Raw genomic sequence first — 22,311 nt, forward strand, 5'->3', positions numbered from 1 at the left:
AGCTCAGCTGGAGGGCATCTGACACTTGGGATTGGAAGATCCCGAGGGGATGGGGACTCCGTGGGACGCCTGGGATGGCGCTTCTTGGGATGAGGCTCTGGGGCCTGGCGGGCCGGGCTGCATCGGAAGGGACTGGGAGGGAGGGCTTCCTCGGACTGCTTTGGGTGAGGACACCGGCCCGCGGACGGTGGAAGGGAGCGATTTCCGGCGGCCCGCGATGGGGCTGGCCGGGGCGCCCGGGGCGGGTCCGGCTTCGGACGCGGCGGGCGGTGGCAGGTGGGGCGCGCGGGGGCGGGCCGGGCGGGAGAGTGGGGGCAGGGGCGGGGGGCGGGCCGGCGGCCGGGGCGGTCCCGCGCGGCCGCGCTGCGCAGTGACTCCGCAGCGGGCGGAGCGCCGTGGGCCGCGTCCTCCCGAGCCGTGGCGGTGGCGGTGGCGGCAGCCTCAGCTCCCGCTCCCCGTGCCGTCGGACCACCCAGCGCTGTCTCCCGGGCCCCCCCGGGCCCCCGGGCCCTCGAGCCCGGTGCGCGCCCTCGCGTCCCGCCGGCCCCCTCCCCCGGCTGGGCCCGGGGGAGGGTGGCGCCGCGAGCGAGCAGGGACTGGGCTCTCCTGCCCCTTCCCCTGCCCCTGGGCCGCTAGGATGGAGGCGGGGTCGGGGCCCCCGGGCGGCCCGGGCTCGGAGAGCCCCAACCGGGCGGTGGAGTACCTGCTGGAGCTGAACAACATCATCGAGAGCCAGCAGCAGCTGCTGGAGACGCAGAGACGGCGCATCGAGGAGCTGGAGGGCCAGCTGGACCAGCTCACCCAGGAGAACCGCGACCTGCGGGAGGAGAGCCAGCTGCACCGCGGGGAGCTGCACCGGGACCCGCACGGCGCGCGGGACAGCCCGGGCCGCGAGAGCCAGTACCAGAACCTGCGGGAGACCCAGTTCCACCACCGCGAGCTGCGCGAGAGCCAGTTCCACCAGGCGGCCCGGGACGTGGGCTACGCGAACCGCGAAGGCGCCTACCAGAACCGGGAGGCGGTGTACCGGGACAAGGAGCGGGACGCCTCCTACCCGCTCCAGGACACCGGTGGCTACTCGGCCCGGGAGCGCGACGTGGCCCAGTGCCACCTGCACCACGACAACCCGGCCCTGGGGCGCGAGCGGGGCGGGCGGGATGCGGGGCCGGCGCACCCGGGCCGCGACAAGGAAGGCGGCTACTCGGCGGCGGCGGTGGGCGTGGGGCCCCGGCCCCCTCGGGAGCGGGGCCAGCTGAGCCGTGGCGCATCCCGGAGCTCCAGTCCCGGCACCGGCGGCGGCCACAGCACCAGCACCAGCACCAGCCCGGCCACGACCCTCCAGAGAAAGTAAGGAACGCGCGTTGGTGCCCTCGGCTCTCCCCCTCCCGTTCCCTCTCCCAACTTGGCCAGCCGGTACCGGGAGAACCCGGCCCGATGCCCTCCTCCCCGGTCCCAACCTGTTAGGAGAAGCCGGGTCCCCCCCCCCCCCCTCCCGCCGCAGACGCCCCTGGTCTAGCCACCGGCGTGGCCCCAGGAGCGCCGGCGGCTCCTGATGCTCAGAACCGGAGCCCCGCGGGAGCCCGGCAGCCAGCACCCCTCCACTTCCCCACTCCCCGCCCGGTCCCTGCGAGAGGATGGCTCGCCACTTATTTATTTATTTCTCTCGGACGTGTTTATTGTCTGGGAAGGTGCCAACTCAGAGCCCCGAGGAAGAGAAAACCCCCCTCCTTTTTTCTTTTTTCTTTTTTTCCTTCTTCTATTTCCTGCCCATGTTGTTGTGTTGCCTGTGGGGGTCTCCCGTGCAGGTCCTGCGTGCAGGCCTGCTCCCACTCCTCCGGCGGCCCGGCCCCATCCTTTCCCGGGAGGCAGGTGGGAGCAGAATGGCTGCTGGAGGCCCAGGCGGCCGTGCGGGGGGGACCTGCCGCACAGCCTGGCCGGGGCAGCAAAGATGGAGGCCCGGCCTTGGGCTAGTGCCTCCGAGACCACCCCCTCTCCACCACCCAGGGAAGACAGTCCACAGAGCTTCTCTCCTGCTGGATCGGTGCCAGCTCCTGTGCCGGGGGCTGCGTGTGTGCCTATCCGGGACGCCTTGGTGTGGTCTGGTGGGTTGGTGGGACACGGACCGGGCCTCCTTCTTCCATGCAGACGCCACGGGAAGCCGGTCAGGCTGAGAGTCAAGGGCACGAGGGCTCCCAGGGCTGCCCTCCAGGCTCCCTGCCTTCTCCTCCGCTCATGGGAAAGAGCACGGAGCTGGGAGCTCGGAGACCTGGTTCCCCCTCCAGCCCTGCTGCTGACTGGCTTTGTGACCTTGACTGAGTGCCTTCCTCCCTCTGCCCCTCGGTTCCTTTCTGTCTTTTTCAAAGGCGAGGTCTGCCTTGAATGCTCTTTAAGGGCCACTCCAGCTTCCAGCGGAGGGTTCCATGACTAATGCAGCCCCACTACAGAGCAAGTCTGAAGTCCTCCGGCGAATGGACAGCCTTCCCCCTCCTCTCCCCGCTCAGCTGGTCCTACCATGTGCCACAACCAGCGGAGTGTCTCTCGGAGGCTGGGCTGGGGGTGGGGAAGCCTTCTGCCTCAGGAAATCTGCTGGGAGACAGCTCTCTGCAACTCCCCCGTGGTGAGGCAGCAGACTGGGGTGCTGGGTTGAGATGGCTGGGCCCCAGGAGCAGCAGCTGCAGCGACTGGGCTTCGCTGCAGTGCACCCTCGGCTCAGCGATGGTGTGAACTGTCCCAGAGAAGTGGGGGCGAGGGGCGAGGGGCAAGGGGCGAGGGGCTCTCCTGCCCGGGCAGGGCTGCTAGGAGGCCATTCCCGGAGGACTGGGTGCATGCGTGTGGGAAGGGTCTAGATCCACCAAGCACGGTCTTGGGCTCAGGGCAGGGCACGGGAGGGTGACTGCAGGGGTACACTGGGCAGGCACTGTGCTTGCCCCTCAGGCCTGGCTGTGGACTTTTCTAGAGTGACCAGGCCCGTGGCAGAGGGGCCAGCCGCGTTCTGTGTGGCTCCAGGGAGCAGAGACAGGAGCATTGGAATAAATCAGCAAGAACGTCCCAACCTGGCTGTCTGGTGATGCAGTAGGCTGCCTCTAGAGGGGCGAGGGGGGGTTGGGGGGCAAGGGGAGCTGGAGAAAGCACAATTCCTGAATCAGGTGTGCAGCCCAACGAATAGACCCGAGCCTCCTCCGGTGCCAGAGTCCTCTGATGCTCAGAGTGTCCATCCTGCAGACGCAGGTCTGAAGCTCCTGGCTGGCTGGCAGCCCGTTTGCTCTGGAGCTCGGCGCTTCTGCTGGCCACGCCAGCCAACCTCTTGATCCCTCCCAGTTCCCCTTGGTTTTCCTGGCTTCCCGTTTCCTACTGGATCCAGAAAGGGGGTTGGCTAGCTCTTTGCATGTCCCCTAACCACATATGAAACACTGCCCGCCCCCCCCATCAGCTCCTCTTCTGCTCCTCACATCAGGCGGTGAGCATTACTGGCTCCATTTTAGAGGTGGGGAAACTGAGGCTCCCAGCTGAAGAGTCCTTGCTCAGGGTGATGCTGCTGGTTCCGTATGAAGCTGGGACTAGAACCCAGGTCCACCTGTCTTCGGCGCCTGTTATTTTTCCCCTCCAAACCACAGGGATCTCGTGGCCTCGGGACGTGGCTGGGCCAGGAGCTGGGAGGGGCCAGGAGTCCCTTAGGTATCTGGAGGGTTTGAGTGGGATGAGGGAGGGAGTTGACAGGAGAGGGAAGACGGCTGCGCCTCCTTCCTTCCCACTCTGCCTCCCGGCCAGGTGCCTGGAGGGCCTGTTGATGCCATAGCCAATGCCGCCGCCACAGCTGCCGCCAGTGAGTCCCCTGCCAGGCCTGCGCTGGGCTTGCGGAGTGGGTGAGGAGGCTGCCGCTGGGAGCTGGGGCAGGCAGGGTGGGAGTTTAGCAGCAGAGGCTGCAGCATTGGGGGAGGATAGGTAGATGCTGGTACAGGCTGGGCGCTCCTGGTCCCCGGGCTCCCCCTGGTGGAGGAAGAGGGGAGAGGGGCCCGGGCCCAGCTCCCGCTTGTGGAGCCCCCCCTTCTGCCGAGGGACTTACTGAGTCCTCCCAGCCACCCTGTGTGTCTGTGTGACAGTGCGCATTTCATAGCTGAAGCGGCTGGGGGCTCAGAGAAGTGAAGTGACACAGCAGAAGTCACACTATCCCAAGCCCGTGAACTTTCCCTCGCCTGCAGTTGACAGCAGCTGTCAGGTCCACCCCCAGCCATGTCATCCCCCCAGGATTCCCACATCCTCCTGCACTGTCTCTCCTGGACAAGTTCCCGGATGCCAGGATGCCTTCTGCTGTGCTCTTGGTGTGGCCTTTCTAGTCCAGCAGGGAGCGACGTGAGACGCGACCTCCTTCTGGTCGCCGGCCCTCCTACGGGAGGGCTTTGATTGTCTGTCTGTCTTGTAGGAGCTGCTGGGGCGCTACCAGTGTTCAGATCGTTTTCCTTGAAATTGTCCCCTCGCATGCCCCCCCCCCCATGACTAGAGGAGCCCCCTGCTTTCTTTGTTGATCTTGACCTGGCTCCCTCTTGCGGGTCAGGCACCTGGATGATTTACAGACGCGCTGGGCAGGGGGCCACTGTTGAGCTGCCCCAGTCTAAGCCAGCTGTGCTCCCTATGCTGTGTGCACGGGCCCGGCTCAGGCTGTGCTGTAGGCGGGGGTGGGCTGAGGCTGGGGTGGGGGAACTCTCCATTCTCCGCCCCCACCCCCTGCCCACCCACAAGCTGGCCCACGCTGGGGACAGCAGCCAGCCGGCTGGCCTGGTGCTCTCGACAGCCAGAGCAACATCTGGTGTACCGCGCAGCTGTCTCCCACAGGCCCTGGGGTGTCAGTGTGCCCCCCGTGCCGCCCACAGGGGCCGGGGGCACTGGGAGGGCAGGAGCGAGGCCTGGGAGAGGCCCTGGGGAAGCCTCTCTCCTGCGGGGTCTCCGGTGCTTCTCCCAGGGGGGGTCTTTCCTTTCTCTCAGGAGGGAAAACCATTTAGCTTCCCCCTACTGTGTTGAGAGCATTATACGCGTGTGGGAGGAAATGATATTGTCAAGCTGAATGAGAATTAGAGGAATCTTCCTTCTCTGTCTAGATCTGGGACAAGAATGGGGTTGTTGTCATCCACAAACATTTCTTAGCTGCGTGCACGCAGCAGGAGGGGCCCCCGGGCTGAGCCAACACGGGGATCTCTGCGCTTCGGAGCCCCCAGACAGACAGACAGACAGGGCTCCGGGCAGACCCCCCCATCACAGTGGTGCCCAGAACCAATATGCATAGCGAGGATGGTGAGGAGTGCAGGGTGGGGGGAGCTTTGAAGAGAGTGGGCATCTCCTGAGAGGGGTGGGAAGAAGACCGGATGTAAGCTTGCCCTCTGCTGCCCTTTGACCTGTCCCACCGCTGCCTGCCGTGGCTTGCTGGGAGCTGAGTAAAGGCCCGTAGCACAGAGAAGGCGCCATGCGTGTGCTGAGTGAGCCTCAGCCTCCTGCATGCCAGTAGCACCCTATGTGGCTTTATGTAATGATAGTTATCATCTCCTTCCTGCATGCACTGTGTGTGCCAGGAACTATTTGTTCTCCGCCCTTTTTGCACGTGTGAATCCATTCGGTCTTCGACCGAATCCTTTGAGGTGGATATGGTTATTCAATCCATTTTACAGGTGAGGAAAGCGAGGCCCCCAAAAGTCGGAGAACCTACCCGGGGTCACTCAGTGAGGAAGGGAAAGAACTGAGAAGGAACTAGAAGGAGCCTCGGTGGTCGGGTGACAGTGTTCTTACCCATCAGGCAGCACTGCCTCTTCTCTCATTTGCACAGAGCGAGTCCCTGCCGGGTGGGTATGAGCAGGACCCTCATTTTTGAGACAAGGTCTCAAGGATCAGAGAGGTGTGGTTACATGCCTGTATGGAGGTTACACAACTGCGTGAAGCCCACAACCGTCTGACTCCTGAGCCTGTGGTTCGCCTCTGCCTCCCGCAGGCAGGCGGGGTGTGAAGCCATCACACTGGCTGAGGCTCGGGGCTTCCCCCCGCAGAGCTCGTGGGACCACTGCCCCGTCAGGCCCCCTCTCCTGGATAGTCTCCTCACAGATACCCCTCCTGCTCTTGCTTCACCAAGCCTCTGCTGAAGTGCAGCCAGGCCAGCCTTTCCGCAGGGCTCCGACGGTTTCACTTTCTCTTCTGCCCGCAGGGGAATGTTCAAACTCTCCTGCTGGCCGCACACGGTCCTCTTTGGATGTGCCTGCAGCTCTCTCTCCTCTCTTTGCAGTGCCCTCCACACAGACCGCGCTCCAGCCAGACTGGCCCGTGTGCCCCTCTGTGAGCAGCCCCTCAGCCAACCTTCGGCCCCTGGGTCTTTGCCCATGCCGTCCCCTTCTCCTGGGCTGTTCCAGCCAGCTCCCAGGCTCCGTTCTGCTGTCATCTCTCCCATGTTTGTTCGCTGGTCCCTCCTGGTGTTTGGTCTATCCGTGACCCCTGGAATGAGCACTTTGTCCTATTTACACCTTGATGGTTATCTGTTTACATGTTGTGTCCTCTCTACTACGCGGTCCCTGCAGATTGTGATTTAACTGACTTGTATTGAGTGCATGTTGTATCTAAGTGAGGTGCTCTGGGCATGAGTGAAGGAGCTAGAGGCTTGGGAACACCTAGCACAGCACATACCCTGTTTCCCCGAAAATAAGACAGTGTCTTATATTAATTTTTGTTCCCAAAGATGTGCTAGATCTTATTTTCGGGGGATGTCTTATTTTTCCATGCACTAGGTCTAATTTTTGGAGGATGTCTTATTTTCGGGGAAACACGGTAGTAGCTGCTCGATAAATGCTGAGTAGACAGATGAATGGCAGGTGAAGTCTTGGTGCGCTAATGGCCACAGGTGCCTCTGCTTTTCCTCACTCCAGGACCTCTATAGAAAAAGATGACTCAGCTTCAGAATTCTCTGGCTTCTGGGTGGCTTTTTCCTCGCGCTCCCTGAAGCTGATCTGATCTCTGTCCCCCTGATAATCACCAGTCTCCCAGTTCGTAGGATGTCAGGGTAACAGAATCAGACAGGACTTTGGAGACATTTGAGCACATCTTCAACACATGCTATGGTCATGTCATGCAGTCTTGACCGCCAATCCAAGGTATTCTGCTCTGAAGGGACCAGAGGAGCTCCATGGGACCCCTGTGCCGTCCTCCATGACATTTTTACTGGGCTCCGACCCCGGGCCAGGCACAGTGTCTCGGAGTCAGAATAAGACTCTGCCCTTCTGGCTCAATCCTGCTATATTTCCAGGAAGAAGAATAAACACTGGTCCCAGGGAAGACATGATGAGGAAATGACTTATTTCCTCTTTAGAGATACCCCTTTTGAGATAGGATCCTTTGCTGGTCACTCTCACTTCACAGTGGCCTTAGAAGGATGGCAAGTGGGTTGGTGGGAATTGGCAAAAGGGAGGTTAGGTCTCTGTCCAAGCACCCACGTGAAAAGCCCACTCTCACGCACTTAGGGCCTGAAACTGTCTGGCAACTTAGCATTCGGATCGAGTGCGGTGCTGGGAAGGAGGACTCTGTATGACTCTAGGCGCTTCAAATCCCTTTCAGGGCCTCTGTTTGCTCAAGTAGGAAAGGGGGATAAAACTGTGTTTTTGACATGTGAGATGAATGTCGCCCCCTACAAAAAAAAAATGTATCCAAAAATGTCCTGGCTGTCTAGCACACCCATCAAGCTCCTGATCAGGAGAGAAAAGCTGAGGAACACGGATGGGAAATAATATGTGAGGCTGCCCTGCCCCCTAGAGGTGGAGCGTAGCAATCAAAACAACCTAGCCAAGATCGACGTCGCATTACTGCCTTTTCAAAACAAAGATGACAAGCCGGAGGTACGCCGCTGACAGGGTGATTCCTCTGACATTTTAGGAGGAAATTTATCACACTTACCACCAGTTTTGTGCCATTTCAGATGCACTTATTTGTAGCTATGTGATTTTTCTGCTTTTTTTCCCCCCTCAAAGATAACATTGCATCTCGGGGCCTTTGTGATTTCCTACAGGATTCCAGAACGCAGCAAACTGAGTTCACTTGAATGCAACCAGTATTTTTCTCTGTATGACCACATTAGAATTGTTGTCCTTGTATCAGTAATAAAAAGAATCTAATTTCTCTCTGCCCCCAAATTCCTTATAAAACTGAAAGGCATCTCAAACAACTATACACATCTGATAAGCGAGCCAATTCATAAATAACCCATCTTATGGCGTTTGCTGTGAGAATTAAATAGGATGACGTTTATGAAGTGTTCGGCACATAGTGTGTGTTTACTCTATGCAAACACATGCTATGTGTTTGCAAAAGGGAGGTCTAGGCATTATTATTATTATTATTATTATTATTATTTTAAAATACATTTTATTGATTTTTTTTTCAGAGAGGAAGAGAGAGGGATAGAGAATTAGAAACATCATTGAGAGAGAAATGTTGATCATCTGCCTCCAACACACCTCCCACTGGAGATGTGCCCGCCACCAAGGTACATGCCCTTGACTGAAATCGAACCTGGGACCTTTCAGTCCGCAGGCCGACGCTCTATCCACTGAGTCAAACCGGTTAGGGCACTTTTATTACTAATAATAACTTTGCAAAATTGTGCAATGGAAGGGCAGGCGGGAGAAGTCACGTGGGAAGGAACCACATTTCTGAGAGGGCAGTCCGGTGAGGTTGGTATGCCTACTATGTGGCACACCCTTATGCTACCGCAGGCGGGGAGTTCTGTGGTGAACATTATGGAGTTCCTGGCTTCAGGGGCTCACAGTCGGATGGAGAGGGTAGCCATGGAAACAGATGATTGAAATGGGGTGCTCTGTGTGCTGTGCCATAGGGGAGCTAGAGGGCATGGGTACCCAAAGGAGGAACATCTATCCTGACTGTCAGGGAGGGCTTCCCAGAGGAGGTGATGTCTGTACCGAGGCTCAGAGGATGAGTAGGAGTTACCTAGGTGAAGCAGCAGGGTATAAGAGGGGATGGGTCCTTTTTAAAAAAAATCCTTACCCGATGATATTTTTTCCGTTGATCTTTTTGAGAGAGAGTTGGAAGGGATAGAGGAGGTGGGGAGAGAGAGAGAGAAACATCGATGTGAGAGAGACACAGACACATCAACTGGTTGCCTCCCACACGCACCCCAACCGGGACCTGGGATGAAACCTGCACTTGAGGTACATGTCCTTGACTGGGAATCAAACCCACAACCCTTTGGTCCACGGGCTGGTGCTCCAACCACTTAGCCAACTAGTCATGGTGGGAAAAGTAGTTTTATCAACTTCGTACAAACTGGAGCACAAACAGGGAGGCAGGGAGCATCTGGAGAAGAGTCAGAAGAATTGGCCAGCCCAGATCATGGAGACACTTGAGTAGCAGTGTCAGGAGTTTTATATTGAAAACTGAGAACCAATGTAGGGTTTTAAGCCGAGGGAAGAGGTGTGCATTGTAGAGTATGGGGTGACCTGTTGAGAGCGTGTTTTGGAGACATCCCACTAGAGGGCTGTTTGGAAGATAGTGTGGAGGCATCCAGTGAGGAGGCTCGTGTGACAGTCTAGGTGAGAGATGACAAGGTCAGAGCTTGGGCAGTGAGAGTAGAGGTCATCTGTTGGGGGGAAAAGGTAGTGCCAGCACTATGACAAGTGCTGTGACAGAGGGGAATACAGCGGGAGCTCAGAGGAGCAGCAGCTGTGCATGACCAGAAGGGTTTTAATAACACCAGCATAAGCCCGGTTGGTGTGGCTCAGCGGTTGAGCGCTGAACTATGAACCAAATCACAGTTCCATTCCCGGTGAGGGCACATGCCCAGGTTGTGGGCTTGGTCCCCAGTGGGGGGTGTGCAGGAAGCAGCTGGTCAATCATTCTCTCTCATCATTGATGTTTCTTTTTCTTCTTTTTAAAATATTTTCTATTGATTTTTTTACAGAGAGGAATAGAGTTAGAAACATGGATGAGAGAGAAACATCGATCATCTGCCTCCTGCACACCCCCCACTGGGGATGTGCCCGCAACCAAGGTACATGCCCTTGACTGGAATCGAACCTGGGACCCTTCAGTCCACAGGCTGATGGTCTATCCACCGAGCCAAACCAGCGAGAGCTCATCATTGATGTTTCTATCTCTCTATCCCTCTCCCTTCTTCTGTGAAATCAATACATTTTTAAAAATAAAAATAAATCATACCAGCATAAGAGTCAAGAAACTTGGAGCTGGAAGGGCCCTTAGAAACCATCCAGTCTAGACTGTTCAGTTTCTAGAGAAGACCGAGGCCCGGAGAGAGAACAGGCTTGTAAAGGGCCTCTCGACATGTGGGGAGAGGAGCTCTGATTAGAAAAGCCACTCTCACATGAATGCCGGTGATCAAAGCCTCGTTCCTTAAACGGACTCCTTTATGCCTTGCAATCGTACGGGGGTTGCGGGAGTCATTATCTTTGTGTTGTGCAGAGGAGACATCCGGGGCTCAAGGAGGCTGGGTGACTGTGGGGGAGGAAGTGATGAAGAGGAGGCATCACCGAAATAAAGGCTCTCTTGCCTCCACAGCAGACAAAGCTCTCTGGTCTGGTTCAGCCCTCAGACAGCAGATCTGCTAGATTCGTGAGGAAACCATGGTCTGATCTCTTCAGCTCAGGCCTGGCCTTCTTTCTGCTGCTCTCGCAGAAAGGGCCTCACCTAAATGTCATGGAGGCCGCTCACAAGCAGTTTCTGGCCCGACAGCCAGGCCTGTCATCCTGCTTGAGGCCCGTGGGATGATCTGTGCAGAATGAGCTTTGGAGACAGACAGACCTAAGTTAGAATCTAGGCTCTGCCCAGATCCGCTGGATGACCTCAGCGAGGCCATTTTGCCTTCTCTGAGCCTTGGTTTCCTCATTTGTAAAATGGGACAACAATGCCCAATTCTCAGGATTACCTAAAATCATGGAAGGGCGCTGCCTGGTACAGATGCTCAATCAAGAATTGTTTCTGGGGGAAGAAAACCAGTGAAATAATCCTTGATTGTGCCAAAGCGTATGCTCTCTTTAAAATATATATATTTTTATTGATTTTTTACAGAGAGGAAGAGAGGGAGAGTTAGACATCAATGAGAGAGAATCATCGATCAGCTGCCTCCTGCACACCCCCTACTGGGGATGTGCCCACAACCAAGGTACATGCCCTTGACCGGAATCGAACCTGGGGCCCTTCAGTCTGCAGGCTGATGCTCTATCCACTGAGCCAAACCAGTTTCGGTGCGTATGCTCTTATACATCATTTCGTAATCATGATATTGCCAGGGATTCTTCAGTTTTGTTTTTTTAATCCTCACCTGAGGTTATATCTTTATTGATTTTAAAGAGAAAGGAAGGGGGACACAGAGAGAGAGAAACATCAATGTGAGAGAGAATAATTGATCCATGTCCTCCCGTACACACCCCAACCAAGGATTGAACCCGAAACCTAGGTATGTGCCCTGACCAGGGCTTGAACCCACAACTTTTGATGTATGGGAGGATGCCCCAACCAACTGAGCTATCCGGCCAGGGCGGATTCTTCATTTTTTTATAGGACATAACTCATCCAAATATTTAAATAGCATGTCATTAAAATTAGACAGAGTTGAAACAAAACAAAACAAAACATTCATTTCCTTCTCCTTCATGAAATCTCCCATGGACACCGAATTGAATTCAGTGCTCAGCAAAGATTTGCTTCTCCTGAAAACTGGTCTATTTCCTCCTTCCTAATATGAGACTGTCACGGCCCACTGTATCTTGCTTTCTGCATCAGCTGCTGGTTAATTTGAAGAACAATTCGAGTGTCTTTGTTGATCTCCTTTTGTAGGTTCTTATTTTCTAGTTCAATTTCTATCCTTTTCTTATCTGTGTTATTGGAGTAAGCCACCTCAAATCCTTTGTGACTCAGGCGGGTATAAATAACGAACGGGTGTAAACAGCGAATGAATGGACTGGCCGTGGGAGCGCTGGAAGAGGACCAGAGGGTGGGGCAGGCTGGGGCAGCTGAGAGGCTGCATCTGCGTGGATGACTGTGGTCCTGTGAGGAGTTGAAGGGTTAGTTAGGGAGGACTCAGTCCTTCACTCACCTGCCTTGCTACTGCTCTGAAAAGAAGCATGGAGCCCTAACTGGTGTGGCTCAGTGGATAGAGCGTCGGCCTGCGGGCTGAAGGGTCCCTGGTTCGATTCTGGTCAAGGGCGTGTACCTTGGTTGCGGGCACATCCCTGGTGGGGGGCATGCCTGATTGATGTTTCTCTCTCATCGATGTTTCTAAGCCTATCCCTATCCCTTCCTCTCTGTAAAATATCAATAAAATATATATTTTAAAAAGAAGCATGGATTGGAGAACAGGTTCTCATGTCACCTCCCACTTAAATATGTACCATGTGAAAGACCGAGGTCCAAAGAAAGAGGAGGGACTCGTTTTTTAAATTAGCCCGGCCCGTGTGGCTCAGTGGTTGAGCATCCACCCAGGAACCAGGAAGTCACCGTTCAATTCCCAGTCAGAGCATGTGCCCCGATTTTGGGCTCAATTCCCAGTGTGGGGCATGCAGGAGGCAGACAATTAATGATTTTCTTATATCATTGATGTTTCTATCTCTTTTCCCTCTCCCTTCCTCTCTGGAATCAATAAAAATATATTTTTAAAATATGTATTTTTAAAAAATAAATAGCCCTGGCCAGTTTGGCTCAGTGGATAGAGCATCAGCCTGTGGCGTGAAGGGTCGCAGGTTCAATTCCAGTCAAAGACACATGCCTGGGTTGTGGGCTCAAGCCCTAGTGGGGGCCGTGCACGAGGCAGCTGATCAATGATTCCCTCTCATCATTGATGTTTCTATCTCTCCCTCTTCCATCCTCTCTGAAATTTAAAAAAAAAATCATTTTAAAAGTAAATAAATAAACAAAATTAAATCACAGCCCCATCCTTCCTTCCATCTCTTCTCTGCCCTTTTCCTCCCACTTTTCTGTGTTCAGTCATTGTGTTGTGTTAATCCTCACCCGAGGGTATTATTTTTCCCCCATTGATTTTTAGATAGAGTGGAAGGGAGGGGGAGAGACAGAGACAGAGAAAGAAATATCATTGTGAGAGAAACACATCGATTGGTTGACTCATGCGTAGGCCCCGATCAGGGCCGGGGATCAAGCCTGCAACCGAGGTACATGCCCTTGACCGGAATCGAACCTGCCACCCTTCAGGTTTGACCTAGCTGACGCTCTAACCACTTAGCAAAACCAGCCAGGCCTCTGTTCAGTAGTTTTGCATCCGGTGAGGCTGGTTACATTTTCATTCCGTGCTGTAACAATAATTAGGTTTCCAGTGCTTTATCTAGACAAATTGGCTTTAAAAGCTGACCACCGACACACACTGTGTTTATGTGATGATGGCTATGACAATAGTACTCATTGCAGGACCAAATAGTGTACTGTAATTGCCCATCACTTCCCACAGATCCCTGTCACACCTCTGTCCTCCCGGGAAAATGTTTCTCGCTTCAAGAGCAAATGAATTTTCCTTTTTTATGCTCTATGAATTGCTCACAATCATGCCGCTTTTTCTATCCCCCTCCCCCCATTTGGACCAGAACCTTCTTTCTGCCTCCCTCCTACCAACCTCCCTTCCTTTCCTTCCTTGTTATCTATTTGCTTGGTTGCTTACTGTTGTGTGGAGTTCTTAAATCCATAAGATAATCATAACACATCTTCTGGTGACATTTGACTTGGAGATTTTTAGGAGAGGGCTTTTTGGTAACTTCAGAGTGAAATATGCATCTAGGAAAGCGCTCACATCACAAGTGAATAGTTGGGTCCGTTTTTACAAGCCAAACATGCCTTATATAACCAGCACTCAGCTCAAGGTCTGTTTGTCATTCACCCCACCTGGTACTCAGCGAGCCCTTGCCATTTGATGCACTATTTTTTCTTACATAATTTCTTGAATAGTTTCCTCCCCCTCGTTTTTGCTTTCTCTTTCTGGAATGCCTGCTCGTTGGATGTGGAACTTCTGGATGGATCCTCCAGGCCACTCATCTTGTCTCTCATCTTTTCCATTTGATAGTTTATGAATGAGTTCATAGAAAGTCTGAACAAGCCGAAGCCGGTTTGGCTCAGTGGTAGAGCGTCAGTCTGCGGACTGAAAGGTCCCAGGTTCGATTCCGGTCAAGGGCATGTACATTGGTTGCGGGCACATCCCCAGTAAGGGGTGTGCAAGAGGCAGCTGGTTGATGTTTCTCTCTCATTGACGTTTCTAACTCTCTATCTCTCTCCCTTCCTCTCTGGAAAAAATCAATAAAATATATATATTTATTAATAAAATTAAAAAAGTCTGAACGAGATGTCTGTCTATCCAAGGCTGGTGAGTTCACCCACTGGCTTCATTTTAGAAATATATTGTTTATTGACTTCAGAGAGGAAGGGAGAGGGAGAGAAACATCAATGACGAGAGAGAATCATAGATCTGCTGCCTCCTGCACACCCCCTACTAGGGATCGAGCCCACAACCTGGGCATGTGCCCTGACCAGGAATCAAACCGTGCTCGACTACTGAGCCGCGCTGGATGGGCACCGGCTTTATTTCAGGTGAACCACCAGGGAGCTGGCTGTTAGAATCGGTGTCCCCCAAAGGACAGAATCAAAAGCATTTTATTTGGGGGAGGTGGGAATCAGCATGTGCCTAGGTGCTGTAATCCATCCCAGATAGTTTAATTTCTTTAACCAGAAGCCCTGATATTTTGTCTAAGGGTGAGTGCCAGAGGTCTCTGCTGTGGGCAGGTGGGGGTCGTAGGGAATGGGGTGGGGAAATTTCATGTATTTGCCTTCAGATCACCCCCATTTTCAGCCCTTCCCTCAGACCTCCCGTCTCCGTCTCTGGGCCTCTGGTGACCTGACTGGCTCCCTCCTTGGCTGCTCTCTGAGGGGTGTCCCTGGCTCTCCTGCCACTGTGAACGCTTCCTGTTGTTTTTTGCTTCCAGAAATTGGTGGAAATTTCTCACCTATTGTCATCACCCTCTCTCTTACATCTGCTTCACTGGTATGAGTTTGTACCTTATTTTATTCCTTTATTCCTTCACTTTCATGCTAGAGATCCTGGGGAAGAGGGAAGATATAAAAACGTGTGCTCTTGAGGTCCAAATCAAGCTAAAACTCCTTTTTTTTTTGGGGGTGGTTAATCCTCACCCGAGGATATTTTTCCATTTATTTTATTTTTAAATATATTTTATTGATTTTTTACAGAGAGGAGGGGAAAAGGATAGAGAGTTAGAAACAACGATGAGAGAGAAACATCGATCAGCTGCCTCCTGCACACCCCCTACTGGGGATGTGCCTGCAACCAAGGTACATGCCCTTGCCCGGAATCGAACCTGGGGCCCTTCAGCCTGCAGGCCAACACTCTGTCCACTGAGCCAAACCGGTTAGGGCTTCTCCATTGATTTTAGTGAGCATGGAAGGGACGGGGAGAGACACACAGAGAGAAACATTGCTGTGCAAGAGACATTGATTGGTTGCCTCCTGCATGACAGAACCTGAAACCCAGATACATGCCCTTGACCAGAAATCAAACCCACAACTCTTCAGTGCTTAGATCAACGCTCTAACTACTGAGCAAAACTGGCTAGGAAACTACTTTTAAGAATAGTTGGTTTCCTCAAACCAGATTGAGGATGGAAATGATTAGTAACCCCCCCCCCCCCTCCAAATACCCAACTCTGGATGGCCTCATTTTGGCATGTGTTGCCCCTGGCTCCAGCCCTGTTGTGAGCATTCCCATGGCAGCCTTTGAAGCACCCCTTTTTCCTTTTCAGCTGTCTAGACTATGCAGTCAAGCGAGTTTCCAACTGCCCAGCCAGTGTGGCTCAGTGGTTGAGCATGAACCCATGAACCAGGAGCTTACGGTTCGATTCCTAGTCAGGGCACATGCTTGGGTTGCAGACTCGGTCCCCAGTGTGGGGCAAGCAGGAGGCAGCCGATGGATGATTCTCTCTCATCGTTGATGTTTCTAGCTCTCTCTCCCTCTCCTTTCCTCTCTGATATCAATAAGTAAATATATATTCCTCAACTGAGGGACTGGAGATCTGCATTCTGACCCCTGCCTTACCACTGCCTCGCAGCTGCCTCCCCTGGCGCAGCCACTCACTTTCAGGATGCCCTTGCTGTGATGGGTCTGCTGTGAGCTGTGCTTTGGCAGGATGCGGGTGGGTGCCTGGAGAGCAGCCCAGCCGCCTTCCTCAGGCAATGGGGAGCAGGTGGGCCAGAGATGGGCCCCCAGTGCAGAGGAGGGGGGTTTGAGGCTGCGCTGAGGCTTCTGCAGCAGCAGGCTGCTCTAGCTGCTCCCCCTTCCGCCCACTCTCTCCCATCATGGCTGAGCCTCCATCCCTCTTCCTCCAGCAGAGGGAGGCAAGAAGGGACGGCTGGAAAGCCAGTTCAATCCTCCCGTTCTCTCTCTGTCACTGTGCTGCGCTGCGCTGCAGTACCTGTGCCTAACTCCACCTTGTCCTTCTCCTGCTCTCCTCTTCCGTCCTGAGTGATTATCTCTTCCAGACACACTCCCTGAATGCTCATGGTACAGGGGTGGGCGGGGGGCTTGGGTTGCACTATATGGAGGGGGGAAGTGGAGGGAAAGAGGCCAAGCTCACGGGCTTATATGGGAGATGAAGTGCTGTTAAAAGCATTGGCTTTGGAGTCAGACAGAAACCCAGACTTGAATCTCAGCTGCACAACATATTAGCTCTGTGACTCTAGGTAGATCCCATTGCTACTCTGAGCCTCAGTTTTCACAGTTATACAGCGTGAAGAAGAATAACTACCTTGCACAGCCCTGCCAGTGTGGTTCAGTGGTTGAGCGTCGACCTATGTATGAATCAGGAGGTCACGGTTCAATTCTCCATCAGGGCACAGGCCCGGGATGTGGGCTTGATCCCCAGAGGGGGGGGGTGCAGGAGGCAGCCGATCCATGATTCTCTCTCATCATTGATGTTTCTACCTCTCCCTTCCTCTCTGAAATCAATAAAAATACATTTTTTTTTAAAAAATTACTATCTTGCACAGCTGTTTTGAACATAAAACAAGCCTAGGACCATTGTGGGTGCTTAATAAATAGTCACTTAATTCTTTTGGGTTATTAGAAGGCAGGATATGCCAAGGACCAAATAAAGCCTGCTTCGGCGATTGAAAGGAGTTGGGGTTAAAGGAGACAGCATTTGGCCTTATCACCCCTTGGACTGAGCCCCCCAAAGGCTCCCCAGCAATTACTAGTTCACACTCTTGCCTGGTGTTGAAGGCTCTCTTCGCTGTAGTCTCTGCCTGTCTTTCTTGTCTTTAAAAGGAAAATTTGAAGTGGTACTTGCGTCTTTATTTCCTGAAAGAGAAATTTTTAAACTGCCAGAAAGATCTGCCCTTTGAAATATGAAGCAATCATTATCATCATCACCACCAGCCTTTCCATCCCTGAACTTGGCCTCTGAGTTGTGGTAACAAGCACTACAAGAAGAGTAATCAGAAGCAAAAAGCTTTTGAGTCATAATCATGAGTCCATTATATTCTGATTGACATCTGAGAAAAATGGTATCCTTATCCATAAAATTGAGATGAATATGTCTATGTATTTTGGTTGACAAAAGTAAGAGGAGATTATAGACACAAAGTGCTTAATACATATTAGATTTTCCATAGATGTTGGTTTCTTCTTTTGATATATGGAAAATCAAGAATTACAGGTTTTAGCCAAAACCGGTTTGGCTCAGTGGTAGAGCGTCGGTCTGCGGACTGAAAGGTCCCTGGTTCGATTCCGGTCAAGGGCATGTGCCTTGGTTGCGGGCACATCCCCGGTAGGGGGTGTGCAGGAGGCAACTGGTTGATGTTTCTCTCTCATCGACATTTTAGCTCTCTATCTCTCTCCCTTCCTCTCTGTAAAAAATCAATAAAATATATTTTAAAAAAAAGAATTACAGGTTTTAAATTGGGGGGGGGGGGGAATAGAAAGAAAGAAAAAGGAAGCAAAAAACTAACCAATAGCAGAAACAACCGCTGCCTTCATTTTGCATCCCCACCACCATCTCGGCCTTGATGTGTGGATCCGTTGCTGAAGGCAGTTACATTATCCAATAAGCTTATTGATTTGTCCTGTGGTTCATCTAGTTACTCTTCCCTTTTAATAAATCTTTATAAGATTTTCTTGCCTGTCACCATTACGTCATCCACCTGACTTCACTTCCTGCCTACTTGTCATTTCTAGGTCTAATTCCTGATTCAGAGGGGCCCTTTAGAAAGGTTTTTACTTTCACCTTCCACATGGCTGTGATTTAGGTGGCACTTGAACTTGGGAGCAGCTTTGCTTCTCCTCCAGTGCTTTTCCACTTCCTGGCCACCATGAGTAGGTCTCCACACCAGTTATGGTCCAGGAAAGAGCTCTTGTGTGCACCTTCGGGTCAGACCACAGCCATACGCACCTTCCTTCCTTCCTTCCTTCCTTCCTTCCTTCCTTCCTTCCTTCCTTCCTTCCTTCCTTCCCTCCTTTCTTTTTTTTATATATATATTTTATTGATTTTTTTTTACAGAGAAGAAGGGAGAGGGATAGAAACATCAATGAGAGAGAATCATCAATCAGCTGCCTCCTGCACACCCCCTACTGGGGATGTGCCCACAACCAAGGTACATGCCCTTGACCGGAATCGAACCTGGGACCTTTCAGTCCGCAGGCTAACGCTCTATCCACTGAGCCAAACCGGTTTTGGCCCACACACACCTTTCTAGCCACTCTGTTCCCTTCATGACCTTGCACTCCAGTTGTACTGATCTGTCTAGGTTTCCCTAATCATAGTGGACTTCTTTATGCTTCCGTGCCTACGTCCCAGCTGTTCTCTTAGCCAAGAATGCCTTTGTGCCCCTGTCTACATGGCAGAGAGCTGAAGAACATCTTCACACTGTTCCAGGCACTGGATACAGTGAACAAAATCAACAAAACCTCTGCCCTGGGGAGCAGACATTCTAGTGTGTGAATGCAGGGGGCAAGGGCAGACAAGAAACAAACAAGAAGATGCAAAATATGTCAAATAGCGGTAAGTGCTATGGAGACAAATAAGGCTGGGTAGGGGGTGGGGAGTGCAGAAGCCCAGTCAACTCCACCACAGTCAGTATTCACCAGACCATTATTAAGCAGCCTTTTCTCATTTAAGCATTTTCCAATGTTATTACATATTCATTACAACCATAATCCTTTCAACAACTTTATCGGATTAGTGGTTTTATTACTTCTATTATATTGACGAACAAACTGTGCCTTAGAGATGTAAAGCACATAGTTAGGAGGGGCAGAGCTGGGATTGAAACCCAGCCTGTCTGACCCAACGCCTGAACTCACAACCACTAAACCATTGTGCTCCCAGCAAGCCTCACAGCAGCTCTGTGAAGCTGGTATTATTATATTATAGTTGGGGACACTGAGGTTCAGAGAGGGGAATGGACTCATCCACAGTTGCACAGCAAATACATTGATTTGAACACAAATCTGTCCGCCACTCAAGACTAGGCCCTTCTACAATCCCTGAGGCTTCGGAGGGATCCATGGACTTCCTTGCCTCTGTATTTCTTAGTACCAGGCAAGGTACAGTTGAGGTCCTTGGTTCTTCACCCTTCTCTTCCCACCTGTGGTTCATGTGGAACTTTGAACTGTGTATGGAGCCGGAACTGGTTTGGCTCAGTGGATAGAGCGCCGGCCTGCGTACTGAAGGGTCCCAGGTTCGATTCCGGTCAAGGGCATGTACCTTGGTTGTGGACACATTCCCGGTGGGGGGTGTGCAGGAGGCAGCTGATCGATGTTTGTCTCTCATCAGTTTCTAGCTCTCTAGCCCTCTCTCTTCTTCTCTGTGAAAAATCAATAAAATATATTTTTTTTTTAAAAGAAAGAAATGTGTATGGACACCTTAGGCCACATCCAAACCCCATCTATTTCTCCTTCCACTTGCCACCCATTAGGTCTAGCATATGGGCCTGGATAGTAAGACCATACAATTCCTACAAGTAAGCTAAAGAACTATAGACAGGCAATTCTGGGGTCCCGGGTACCTGGAGTGCAGTCTGGAAGAGAGAGGGCCAAAGATCCTAATGGACGTATTCCCTTTGACCCCACAGACCCTTTACCTCATGGAGGAGGGCCTCTAAAGTATGGGGTCCAGTGTAGGGGCCTCTGTTTCCCAGGATAGCCTATGACAGTGTGACTTGCCCTAGGCTGGGCTCCGTGAGCTCCTTTTAGCTTCCTGCGATAGGTCCCGCTTTGCAGTGAGGAGGGGGTGGTGTGTCATGGGCCAGCGAAGAACTGAGCCTTCCCAGCAAGCACTGCTAAATGTGTACCCATACCCTCAGGTCCCCTTCACAGTCATTTTTGTTCATAGCACTCTCAGGATAGTTACCTTCCTTTTTTTTTAAGAGCTTTTCAAAATTATAATTTAATGTATTCTTCCATTAGAAAAATGTTACAATCTTGGAAAAGTAGAGGAGAAAACCATTACCCATCATTACAACACACAAAGGCAGCCACTCTGAACATTTCCCTTGTTCTCCGCATTCTTTTCATACAGTTGAAATGATTCAGCATTTGAGAAAAAAAAAGATTCCTGCTTTTTTGTTTGAGCATTTCTCTTTGTCACCTCAATTTCTTCATAAGCAATTGTTTTTAATTACATCATTTTTAATGGCAAGGATATAGCATATGTACTTAACCAGCCTCTGAATATAGACTGTAGAAGCTGAGCTCGTTTTTTGTGTTTTTTTTTTTAAACTAATTTAAATCGGGCTACAGTGAGCATCTTTGCAAATACAGATTTTCAAGGACTTACAAATTTTAGGGAACTGGCCTTATGGAGGAACAATTGCATTCAGCTTATTTCCCTTTCTAGGTAGTCCCTCTGGCTGTTCTGATTCATTCTTACAGTCCTTCATTTATTCACTAATCTCATCACCTCATATTTGCTCTATACCACTGTGGACCAGATGCTGGGAACTGGGGATGTGGACATGACTAAGACACAGCCCCAGGCCAGCAGGGAGAGTCTGCAGGGAGAGTCAGGCATGGAAATGGACACGTTGAGAAGAGTTTGATCAGAGCTGTGATAGAGTCAAGCAGAGGATCCCATGGGAGGTCAGAGGAAGGTCTCCTCGTCCAGCCGAGGGACATTAAGACAAGCTCCCTGGAGGAAGAGTAGCAATTGGCTGGAATAAGAAGGAGAACTTCCTGTTAAACACAACAAATTGAATACATATATCTCTGTTGCTTCCCCAAATGCTACTGAAATACGAGTAAAGGAATAAAAAAGGTAGAAACACATAAGTTTGGAAATGCTAATCAGAAGTAAACTGTTACATCCAGAAAGCCCAATAAATGCTCGGGATTCAGAGATGTTATGAACCACAAGGCAGGGTGAAGAGTGGAACTGAAAACGGAGAATATTGAAAATCTGTTGACAGTCTCTCTTGGCCCTTCCCAACCCTATTTAGTCAGGGATGCACCCCCTAATCTATAGCTAAAGGTTGATTCTTTGAAGAAATTTAAGTTACTGGTAAGAGGCTCTGGGTTTGGGATCACCAGGCCCAATGGAGGAAAGGGTGAAACAGGGCTGCAAGCAAAGGGATCTGCACCCTAAAACAGTGGGTCCCCAACTTCCTCCTCCACTTCCAGGACAACAAAGTCAGGACCACACAATAAGACAAAGGAGGTTTCTCTAAGGCCCCAGATAAAGGCCTCCAAAAGAAGACATTTTGCAGTCTTCCAACAAAAAGAACAGGTTTGCAGCTTAGTAACACTGTAGTGAAGCCTATCACCTGGCAAGCGCCATCTACATACAGAAATTCCCATCAGCTTGTTAGTGTCACGGGAACTTATCACCAAGGATCACCAGCCAAGGACCCTTAAAATAGGTTTACTTCATTTCATGTAAATGAAACCTCAGTAAAACAATTAAAAAAAACAAAACAAATCCCAAACCTTAGGTAGCCAGATGATCAGCTAGTACAGGCTATTTGAGGAAGATAGTCAACCTGCAAGAATGACCAAAAAAGCAAGCAAGCAAAGAAACATAACCAAAGAACTTGGAAGGAACAGAGGTAATGAAAGGAGGAGAAGACACCTGGGAAATAAAAGATGGTGAAAGCCAAATAAATATTTCAACAGAAGGACTAGAAAATAAAAGGTAAAGAAATGTCCTAGGAAGCAGAATGACAAGACGAAGAGATGGACAACAGAAAAGAAAAGATAAAAAAAATGGAGGATCAATTGAGGAATGTCAACATCCAACAATAGGAGTTCCAGCCGAAACCAGTTTG

The 22,311-nt window shown here is 51.6% G+C and overlaps 1 protein-coding gene across 3 annotated transcripts in view; it reads left to right on the forward strand.

The window, feature by feature from the left end:
* The first annotated feature begins 361 nt into the window (after nucleotides 1-361).
* Nucleotides 362-22,311, forward strand: part of IQSEC2 (IQ motif and Sec7 domain ArfGEF 2) — an 88,435-nt gene continuing 66,485 nt past the window's right edge. Inside the window, exon 1 of one of the 3 annotated variants that reach the window (XM_036436163.2) lies at nucleotides 362-1,347. In XM_036436163.2, the coding sequence (XP_036292056.1) occupies nucleotides 638-1,347 (710 nt within the window). In that variant the 5' untranslated portion in view covers nucleotides 362-637. The remainder of the gene's footprint in view (nucleotides 1,348-22,311) is intronic. The other 2 variants (XM_036436164.2, XM_036436168.2) reach the window with 2 other exon arrangements.

This window comes from Pipistrellus kuhlii, unplaced genomic scaffold (genome assembly GCF_014108245.1).
Source record: "Pipistrellus kuhlii isolate mPipKuh1 unplaced genomic scaffold, mPipKuh1.p scaffold_m20_p_130, whole genome shotgun sequence".
NCBI lineage: Eukaryota > Metazoa > Chordata > Mammalia > Chiroptera > Vespertilionidae > Pipistrellus > Pipistrellus kuhlii.